The sequence below is a fragment of the Etheostoma cragini genome, chromosome 9 (genome assembly GCF_013103735.1).
Source record: "Etheostoma cragini isolate CJK2018 chromosome 9, CSU_Ecrag_1.0, whole genome shotgun sequence".
Classification (NCBI taxonomy): Eukaryota; Metazoa; Chordata; class Actinopteri; order Perciformes; family Percidae; genus Etheostoma; species Etheostoma cragini.
In genome coordinates, this window is record NC_048415.1 from 27453649 (window position 1) to 27465277 (window position 11629).

The 11629-nt window shown below is 39.5% G+C and overlaps 1 protein-coding gene across 1 annotated transcript in view; it reads left to right on the forward strand.

Moving 5' to 3' along the window:
- LOC117950964 (glial cell line-derived neurotrophic factor) overlaps positions 1 to 6371 on the forward strand; it is a 35248-nt gene extending 28877 nt beyond the window's left edge. The window contains exon 5 of the mRNA XM_034882418.1: positions 5326 to 6371. Coding sequence (XP_034738309.1) covers positions 5326 to 5735 — 410 coding nt within the window. The 3' untranslated portion in view covers positions 5736 to 6371. The remainder of the gene's footprint in view (positions 1 to 5325) is intronic.
- The last annotated feature ends 5258 nt before the right edge of the window (positions 6372 to 11629 follow it).

An 11629-nucleotide genomic window follows, 5' to 3' on the forward strand; every position in this document is an offset into this window, starting at 1 on the left:
AAAGAAAAAATGCTCTGGGAAGTTTGGATTTCTTTAAACCAATCCCAACTGTCTTGTCTAAGCTTCAGCGCAGCCACAAGCTATTCTCTGGAAGAAACTTGTTTTGACGAAACATTTACACCTCGCATAAGGAAATGCCACATACAGTATTAAACGAAGTCAACTGTACAGTAATGTGAGCTATTTAATTCGCTGGATACAAGGTTAAAGGAGAATTCCGGTCAATTCCAACACGTAGCTCTGTTGTTTGTAAGTTTGGGGTGCTGTCAGTAGAGAGAAAAATGAAACCAATCAGTGCTGCCTACACTGTGTTACCCTCCTGCTAGAGTTAGAACCCAACAGAGACAACATGAGACAGTCAAAGCATACACAGGATAGTGTTTTTTTTTTTTAAAGATTATTTATCAGGGACTATGCAGTGTATTACATACATAATTATCACAGTAAAAGTCATAACAATATGTGTAGATGTGTTGCATAAAAATAGGCCATTTTGCCATTTTGCCAATAGGCCAATTTGCAAACCCAGTCCCTGATCAGGTCTTTCTCAAAACAGGGACAACAGAGTGTATGTGCATGAATGTGTGTACATGCATCTGCTCCTGCATTTGTGGACCTTACTCAGTGACTACATTTTGCTACGATTTGTAAGTCATGTTGAAGAAATATTTTACACTGGAGTATCTGATGGTCCATGCCTTCCACAAGCCCATGTGAACTAAAAGATTAGAGGCACAAAAACAAAGGATATCCTATTTCCTTTTTGGGGTGCTGCCGAGCATACCTAAGTTGTGTTTCTCCTCCTAGAGCTATGTTTATGAAAGTGAAGAAAAACCTCACACTGATGGGCATCACACTCTTGAGACCTATTCAGAACAATTATAAGGTTTTGTACAGTCAGACACGATTGCCTCAACATTGCCCAATCCAATTGTAACATGGAATAGTTGTATAATTACATGAAAAAGTGCAAACCCATGTGGCATGTTTTAACATGGCTAAATGTCTTTCTGAGAAGTCCTCCGCTCTTAGCCCGGGGAATATTTCTATGCACTTTTCTGTTCTTACTTTCCCCTCGTGATTACAAGTTTTCTTTTCGTAAACATGGAGGCATGAACCGACAAGCGCCCTTGCTTCTGTGAATCAATCAATCTTTTTCTGCATCAAGTAGCAAAATGTCTTCAGTTATGTAAAGGATAATATTATTCTCCTGTGTTGTTCAAAACATCACACGTCTTTCAGGATATTTTAAACAGTTTTCATTTATCATTCAACATTATGTTTAGATATTTACGAGGGGTGGGTTTCACCCCTCGTAAATTATGCCTATAGGTGTCAATCTCAGGGAGTAACTAAAATAAAATGAAGACACATCAGACACTGAAAAGTGTATGATCAGAAAAACTAATAGGAACTTAGTTAGTGAGCAGGAAAGAGGATATCATGATAAAAATAAGACAAAAATTGTTTTTCTCCTACAGTACAGTTAGATGTTTTTTTTATTAAATGTTCCTGGCAAACGTGAAAACAACTCCAGCTCCTGTTGGAGTTCAGCCAGCAGCTCCACTTATTAATAATGACCCCGCATAGTGACAGTACATTTTGCACCCCTCAGCTGATAACATGGGGAATTTCTCCCATGTCTGCTTTTAATTTAGTTGCACAGGCTCTCCTCTGCCAGCTCATAAATGTCCATTCTAATCCAATGCTGAAACTAAAGTGTAAGAAGTTTCCCCCTTTAGTCTCCAAAGGCCAGAAATCGGGGGCTGTATTCACAAAGTGAACCCCTCAATAGTGCTAAAGGTTCCTATCACTCACTCTGTCTGCAGTGACTGGTTGATGGGGGGGGGGAGGGCGTCTGTGACAGCAAATGTGAAATTAGATTAAAGTGAGCATTCTATTAAATCAAAATGGAACTTACTTTTAAGTGAAATCTAATTTTTTTATTACACAAAAAAATCTATGGATTGGAATTTTTATGCGAATAAATGTAATAGTTAAATCAAGTCAATTTTTTTTGTCAATTTGGCAACATGTGCCATACAGTGCAATTGTAAATATGTTTTTTCTCTGAACCACACTGCAGTAAGGACACATACAAGTATAATTTAAAAATATAAAAACATATACAAATAAAGATTAAAAGGATGAGTAATATACAATTGAAAAAGATAAGTGATATGTACAATGCATATATACATGCAATGCATATATACAATACATTCTTAATAGTGCAAATGTAAGGCAAAACAAAACAGCGTATAAGTGTGGGGGGGTCTGAGGTCACCTACAATGCTGGTTGTTTTGCGTTTGAGGCGAGTTTTGTAAATGCAACATGAAACATATTTCATAAAATCAATACAAAGAAATTAATTTAGCTAGAAACAGATGTAGTTTCTAAAGATAGTATTTTTGGTTTGAGTGCATGTGTGGATGGAACGGTATTTATATTGGAACCAAGTACCCGTGTACACAATGAGTCTTCTGGACCTCTAACTTCTCTCAAACTAAAGCACTAAAATGCTTCAAGAATAACTCTTACACCGAAAACGTAGTAGCCACAGAGTTACGACTGTATTAGTCTCATATTGGCAGATCTTCTTTCAGGGCGCTGCGGGGAGGGTCTGGCTAGACCACACAGCATTCTGGGATGGGAAAAAAAACGTGCTTGGGTGTTGCTAAGCACTGGACGGAGCAACGGTTGCTCCGCAAAACAGCCTCTGGAAGGAACTTGTTTTGGTGGAACATGTACGTTCAAAAGTTGTCTGGATTTACCCTGCAGAGATCTGAGGAGCAGTTGACCATAGTCCTCAGAAATCCAACACAAAGGAAAAGGAAAGTGACGGACATCCGGCCAAAAAACAGGGACATCCAGTGGAATTTCCGAATCTGCGTTGAAATCGACTAGGACTGAATCAAGTCTCATTTTTAGGAGTTTCATCTTACTTACTACTTTTTTATTACAATCCATAATTCCAAAGGCTCCAGTCTCCTGGTTGCTGCTGACATGTAGAAATAAAAACTACCTCCTCTTCGTCTCTCTCTGATCCAACCTCCATCATGTAGTTGGACCAGCAGGTTTTTTAAACGGAGTACAGTTGACATGCCAAATATGTTTACACACACCAGGAATTTGTGAGTTGAGGCGAGGGATCTAATCAGAGCTCTTTAACATATGGCTAAGTGAAGAAAAGTGATACAAGATGTCTTTGTTACCTTTTGATACCCTGTGTTTGAGGGTTTCCATGCATACGTTATTATTATTACCGTGCAATAAGAGGTTACTTTCAATTACAGCTGCATGTTACATAGTGTTGTTCTAATTTCATTTAAAAAATTAAGGCCGTTTTATGCTTCTGCAGAGGCTCCACGCCGTAGCCTACGTAAGTGACCTGTTTATACGCGCTGGTGTGTGCATTGAACCGGCATGTGTGTGTGTGTTTGTGGGGGGGGGTAGAGGTAGAGCTGGGCAATATATCAATACTATATTAATATTGTGATATGAGACTAGATATAGTCTTAGATTTTGGATATTGTAATATCGTAAAATGGCATAAGTGGTGTCTTTTCCTGGTTTTAAAGGCTGCATCACAAACATGCACATCACAAACATTACTGATAATTATTTATCAAAAATCTCATTAAATAATGTAAATATTTTCTGGAAGCACCAACTGTCAACACTACTCTATCATTGTGGTATCCATATTGAGGCATTTGGTCAAAAATATTGTGAGATTAGAGTTTCTCCATATCGCCCAGCCCAAGGTAGAGAGAGTGACGACGATTAGCTTCAGAGCGAGTACTGACTCTAGAGTGTCTCCCCTGTTCTTTCTGACCATGGTGGGAAATCTGCAGCAGGAAAAGTTAACCCTCTCCTTGATTTCATGTTGTTTATGGAGAACCAGGGGAAATGCAACGCTACCAAGCCATGGCCGAGAGACGTGCGCAGCCGCAACGTGTAGTTACATTTTTCCAGAGGTGAATGTCAGGCTATGGCGTAGGGTCCAGCATAGACACAGTTGGGTCTGCGGGGGTACGCCATCGATTTGACCCAGAAGCCTAAAACGGTCCGTGTAATGGTTATCAGTTCAATTTTCCAAGTATAAACGGACATTTGGAAAAACAGAAAATTGGGTCAAAATATTTTAAAAAAAATCCCAACTTTTCAAATAAAAAAATTAGATCTTTAACCTGCTTGTCCAGTTTTCAGTTTTTATTCAGAGCATGAGAAATTCTGAAAATTACAAAGTTCCATCTGGGCTCCAATTATTCAAAACTGCAATGATATTCCATCTACTTTCACTTGATTGGTTGGCTATCATCGTGGGCGTGTCTGATGTGTTTAGGCAGGCACTGAAGAAGACTCGAGGCACTCATGTCGACGCTGGATGATTACAAAAATATAATTCGCAATCTTGTTGAGATTTTACGGTATACTTGTGGGCAAGAGCAAGACTTCTTACAGACAAACTTTGGACTGAAGGGGAGGGGGGGCAAGCATCTCATCATTATAAAAGTTTTGCACAGGCCGCAACATACACAGGCTCATGGGCGTCAATTTGGTTTGAAATGGGCATTTCCAGAAGTGCAGGGTAGAATAACGCTTTAAATTTTTTTCTCTTTTGAACAGATCATGTTTTGACGCTGTCCTGTAGCTTACTAATGTAAATGAATAAAAATGTACACAAAACTGAGATTTTTTGGGGGAGGACAGGCTCAAAAAGGTGAAGTCATCAAAAAATGTTGGACAATCCGGCCTTTCTGCCTCTCTCAAATCAAACTGACCATCACTGCTAATAACCCATTGGTGTACAATAAAGATTGATCCTTTGCTGTTTAACAACCTGTTTCAACAGGAAACAAGCATCACATTAATAAGGTCAAGTTAAGTTAACTTTACATATACGGCACTCTTAAAACAACAGAAGTTGACACAAAGTGCTTTAAAACCAAAGCAGATAGTTTGAACTCAGCCTCAATGGAAAACGTAGCATAGATTAAAAAAGTACATACAAAACAGAAGAGGGGTTATATAGATATATAATAAGACATTAAAAAACAGAGTGACAAAAGATCAGATAAGCTGTAAAATCTCAAAGCAAATAAAAATAGGTCTTTAAATTAGATTATAAATTTTGAATCATAGAACGTAATGATACTGCTTTTAGATTTACATGAAAACCTAATTTTGGGAAAAAGAATCTGGTCACTTTCTGCCACAATGTCTTTCTTACTTCCACGCAATATTTACCTTTCTTTTCTTTTGGAAACCAAATAACTGACCACCCAGGTGTCCTGTCTCTGTTTCCTTTTTTCTCGCAGTAGAGTGGTCAGTGATGCAGGAAGAGGACATCCAGCAGAGCAGATGGCGTCGCTCCCCTCGGGACCCAGACTCTCCCAGAACGTCCCGGAGGAACCGCAAGAAGACCAAGAGCAGCCGCGACTGCCACCTGGAGAGGAAGGAAATCCGGGTCCGGGACCTCGGTCTCGGCTACGACTCGGACGAAATAGTCCTCTTCAAGTACTGTGTTGGGACGTGCCACAGCGCCCGCAAAAACTATGACCTGGCCCTCAAAGCTCTGATGGACAAAGGGAGCATCTCGGACAAGAGGGTCAGCGGTCACCCCTGCTGTCGGCCTACTCGTTACGAGACCGTGTCCTTCATGGACACCCAGACTACCTGGCGGACCATTAGGTGGCTCTCTGCGGCCAACTGCAGCTGTGTGGGCTGACTGTAAAAAAAGAGTCTATCTGCATTACACAAACACAGAAAAGCTCTAAAATGAAATAGCAGCATGCCGCGAGGCCTGGTCTCTGTAGGGGTTTTCTAAACCCTGGTTCATGTGGTGTGAGGCGTGGGCCGGGCATGGAATCCGTAGTGCGGTGGCTCTGGCCTGTCCTACGCTGATAGCTCGGCTGTTGTCAATGGAGGTTCAGATACCTTCAGATCGACCCATATGCCACCGGCAGGCTGAATGTCGGCCACCCGCCTGGTGTAGTGGAAGGTTTGATTAAACGCTACCAGCAATAAGCAGAGAGGAGGAAACCTCATTCAGCATGGGCTTACGGCAACCATGTTGGAGGTTTTCCGGTCCTTAGAAAAGAAACTCTGAGTAGTAGCTGATCACATTGCTAAAGCTACATTTACTTTGCTAAGTTTGGGTTTTTAAGCGTTTGGAGCCAAAAGCAATCTCCGTGCACCCAAGCGTTTTTAGCTCCAGTAGAAGAACTAATCTCTGTTAAGACTAAAGCCCAGTTCAGACCAAAGATTTGTGACGTGTTCTGAAACCTGCCAGTTCACAACAATGCCACGAGACGAGACGGTGTATCCGCTCCATAGCAACGTGCTTCCGTCCTAACTAACTACTTCAAGGCCTTTAGTGATCGTGTCGGCTTGCTGCAGTTACATTTCTAGTCATGAAGCTGCAAAAATGGGTTTCATTTCCCTAATATTTTCCTTTTTATTTCCCATGTCTTTGTCTTAGGCACTCCCTCTCTGCAGTTACTCTCTAGCTTGTGCGTGCACGCAGGCGCACGTTGAGCCTCCGTTAACAGTTTGTAACGGAAATAAAATGGTTTATGGATCTGACTGATGTAACTGACATCTCTATTGGCCGTTGAAACAGGAGACGTCCCTTGTGTTGATAAAAGCAGTCTCTGCGACTTGAACCGCTGAGTCGGAGCGAAACCATCAGCTGGATTGAGTCGAGCTGAGACGGGCCGCTTCAGACAGCTGCAACTTTTCTCTGAAACACTCGAAAATGGGTTGCAAATCTTTGGTCTGAACTGGGCTCAACACGTTCAAACTTCATATCTCATCCACATTCTCGTATACTGGGCATAAAAAGGAGGCAGCATGTAAACCGCATTCGTTGCTGGTAGTTTCCATGGTCATGTTAGTAGCTTAGTCTCAGAGAACGAGACGTTGTGACCGATAAGACCCAATCGGGCGGAACGTTGGCGTCAGTGTGGGAATCACCAAAGGTGTCTGTTTGCGGCCGTTGAGGCTGAATCACAACCCCGCAGATTCCAACCCAAAACTGGTCAGAAGTGTTTCCAAATGTTTCTGGTTTAGGGGCTCTGAAATGGAATGAGGGGGGAAATGTAGCAGAAGATAGTCCTTTTATAACCAAAACATAGCACTGTAAATGTAGCCTAAGCATGCAATGGAATTCTGTATGGTAAATTGGTAACTGTTCTTTTTAACTGAAAGCTGTTGATTACACCGGTAATTTGTTATTTGTTAGGCAGAACAATCTCAAGACCTTCTTAGCTATCTAGCCAACAAGATAGCTGGTCCTGATATAGAAGCTAGCAATAGAAGAGGCTGCATGCAGACCTTTGTAGCTGAAACATACTCCAGCAGGTATGAAGGGTAACATTTTTATTTCTTTGTGTTCACAAATGATTATATTGTGGCAATCAATTAACATTGGATTGGAAACATTACTATTTATTATCCTGAAAACTTTAAAGGATGTCAAATATATCAAAGCCTTAATCATAAAATCCAAACTAAATTAAAGCCAAGCAGCCCATTCAGACATTCCATGGAGTGAACATGGAGTGCTGAAACACAGTTTAACATATTAAATTCACTAATAAATACTTGATGAAACAAATTACTCTGTTATTATTAATTCAACTTTATTAATTTAAGGCAAGGGTAATGCTTTGTGCTCACAAATTTGAAAATATTACCCTTTATAGTATATGCAGAATTCTATAGAGAAAACCTTAACATCAGAGTATCAACTATATTGATTTTCCTTTGAATTGAAAACACACACACACAGCCCACACACATATTTTTTTATTTTGTTTCAATGCAACACAAGGACGGCCCAACCTGAAATATAATGGCAGCTTTTAACGGTTTCAGTTATTTTGCATTCAATTAAATAGAATTTTTATTTTCGTTTTTAAATGGAAGTTGAAGACAGTTTAGGATTTGAAATATGAGTCATCATAAGCTCCATAAGTCTTCAAGTAAGCCTAGGACGTTTTAATGTTGGCCTTATGTTGGTTAACTGCAAACCAAGCTAACAAAGCCAAAAACTCAATGTCACAGTTTTCACTGTATCAAAAACGTGACTTTATCTACCTAATTTAGTTTGAACATTACTGACTTATACATCCACACCAAAGCATTGTTGAAACTATCTCTTAATCGTACGTGGTTGTTTTACAGCTTATAATACTTTTTCCATTATTTGCCAAAAGCCGGTTATCCAGGGAACCTTCATGATGGAGCCAAATGTGATTTCTGGATATTTGTAAATCAACTGTAAAGCCTCTATTAAAACGAAGTCAAGGCAGCAGGACATAGACAGCCTCAAATCAGAAAAAAAAACTCAGTTTAAAGACCAAATACTATGATGTGAAGAGATGCTAATAAGAACTCAGAAGTATATTGAAGTGTATGTTTTGTTTTGTTAATATAATGGTCTTCATAAGACTAAAATTAGCTTTCACCATGTGATACAACTACCTTTCCTTCCAGGGCAGCTCAACAAATCTGGTCAAGGAAAACTCAGTATGAAAGCATCTATAGTCAGTCTTCCAATGTGCTCAACACACACACACACACACACACAACACACAACAGGTTCTCACTCCAAACTCGTAAAATACTGATACTTGGCCAGTGTCTCGCAGCGTCAGAGCCCAACATAAAAATCACCGTTTAGCGTCTGTATGGAACACACGGGGCAGAACAGCAGCTCGACCACGGCACTGTAAGATGACGTAGTATAAAGAGAGACAACATTAGAGAGTAGTATGAAAGGGAAAGGGGGGATGGGTGAAATATCACAGGACTTTTACCCATGAGACCGGGGTTCATGTCCCGTTCTTGTCCCATGTGTCACTGAAACATCCATTTTGTAGCCCTACCCAATATCTTTTACTAAACCTTAATGCCCTGGTCTGGTGTCGCATGCCAGTTAAACGTACTGTACGTCTTAACCCATCGCGTCAAAAGCACCAAAGCCAAAGGCCGCTGATCAGGCGTAGCTTTTTGACGCAATGGGAGTAAAAATGTGTCGCGCTTTAAAGGACCCTAGTGGCTTTCTAAATTCAGCAAAAAAGATCAGATGCTAACACACTGTCCTCCAGCCAACTTATGCCAACTTATGTTAATTGTGAATGCCAACGGACTAGCTCTGGAGTACCAATTTAAGCACAGTTTGTTTTCATGTCTGTTAGGGTGGACTAAGATTTCTTTAGTTGATTAGTATCTTTTTATCCCTTTTCATGCTGAATGGCTTGGTTCCAAGAACCGTGCACAAACTCAGTTTAACAGATCTGGCGACTAAATCAGCAAATCCAAGAGTTAGTCGACTAACATCTCATTTGTACTCAGAGGTCGGATTTTCCGAGGTCAAAGTTGGAAGCACGCCCCCTGACCTTGGGTTTCCGAGCTCGGAACTCAGAAAGCTTTGTAAAGTGTGTTCCAGTTACATCGTAACTTGGAAGCCAAAGCTGGGAATGACCTCACACCCGAGTTGAATGCTTTCCATTTACAGCTTAGCCCTTGTTAGCAATTACCATTAGTTAACATTTCTAACAATGCATTATGCAAATTTCTTTGCATACAGACAGGGTAACAACATGTCCACAGACTGTGTGTACGACTGATTTAGTGAGACACAAATAAACTAGTGAAAGCTGTATAACATACAGTTATTAGCATGTCTGTCATGTTTGTGTCTCACATGCTATTGTCAGTCCTGTTTAAAATTAAACTTAATTTTATACAATATATGTACATGGGTCCCTGCTCCGTCTCTCTTATAGTTAAGTGTCCTTGTCTTAAAGCAATGGTCACATCTAATCCAACTACTACAGATTAGTTGCCGAAACTGGTTTTGCAAAGAAGCAATTTGGACCGTGATATGTATCACCACTAACATAACTTCACACACTGTGAAATGCAACACATATTGATAATGGTTGTAATTAAGATAAAGGCTACAATAGACTGTAAATTCTACACTGCTTTCAATTGAAATAAATAGCCTAATATACCACTAATATACCACTTTTGCTAGAAAGTGTATTCAGCTAAACCCCAGATTACCTTAAATTACATCATATTTTAATGTCCAAAACCACCATTTCAAAAATATTTGTTAACACAATATCTGTGCATGACAACCACGGTATGACAAATGTTAGGGAGAGCTTATGGTATGGTTAGTGGTTAATACAAAACTGATAATATAACAAATGGCCTATATTTATTTTTTGCATATAATGTAACAACATAGTTTCACTAGTGACATGATTTGTAACGTATAAATAATTAGTGGGGTTAAAAATGATTTGTGTCAACTTTTTATGTGTTAATATGGACAGCCCAAGATTCACAGCTTCAGTACCATGTTCTGTTATTTAACAACGTAAAATACAGTAGTTTATATTGTAATATAAGCCAAAATAAAACTGAGTAAGTGCATTTTGAGTGCAAATACAGGACATGATCCCTCACTGGCTTCCCACTTACCAACAATGTCAGCTGTGATGTTTAACCGTCTCTCTGTAAAGGTTAAATAGTTGTAGATCTACACACCTATGGTTGCTGGTCATGTCGGCCCTTGCTGTTACACACAGTTAAAATCCAAAATGTATACACATACACACTTATTTTGACTTTTATTAAAATTTGTTATTACATTATTCATAAACTTGCCACTGAAATGTAAATTACAACCACATAATATATTAACCTTTAACATTATATGCAGATTATACAATTTTTTTATACACATTAAAGTAATATTTGCAACGCTATGTATCAGGACATTTGTTGCATGCTTTACAATACCATGTTCCACCTCTCTGCGTTGCACGTTTATGAGACTTTGACTTTGAATGCTTACAGGCAAGCTTGCACACAATCTCACATTTGTTTTAATTACACCAACTTGTGTTTTTTTATGACAGCAAATAGTGACAGTTTAGAAGCAAAAAGACAACTCTCAAGAACCTTTTCAGACAAGCATATTACAAACAAAGATCCATTCATATCTGAGTTTTACTTACAGAGCTTAACTACTCCAAAAATGTAAACCAACTATTTTATTTCATGCATTCAGCAAGATACAATATATAATCAAGACAGACAGTTCTTTAGTTACTGTTTCCCTCTGTTTTGTGCTAAGATTAGATGAACACAGACAATAGATGCTTCTAATATGTCTTAAATGTTCTTATTTTCCTCACTTGCCTCTTATTCTCAAACCCCTTATACGTAAGACAAGAGGAAGTGATGCATGGAAAAAATGCGAGGAAAGAGGAATCCAGTGTTTTTAGTAAAATGAGACATTTCCTTTCCTTTTAACCGTTATCTGGAACAGTGTCAGTTACTGTTGATGATGGCACACCTGGTTCACCTGTCAGTAGGTCTGCAGTTACTCTGGATCGATGAACCAACTGCATTAACGGAATAGCTCCGGAAGTTCCACCGGATGTCCCTTACTTTTTATCGTGCAACATTAACCAGAACCTTTGAGCAACATTACACGCTAAAAATGGCACGTTTTAAGGAAAATTTGGATCTTGCAACAAGGCATGCCTGCCTGGTTCTCTCTGGGAATGATTGTAAAGATTTACAGTGGGTACG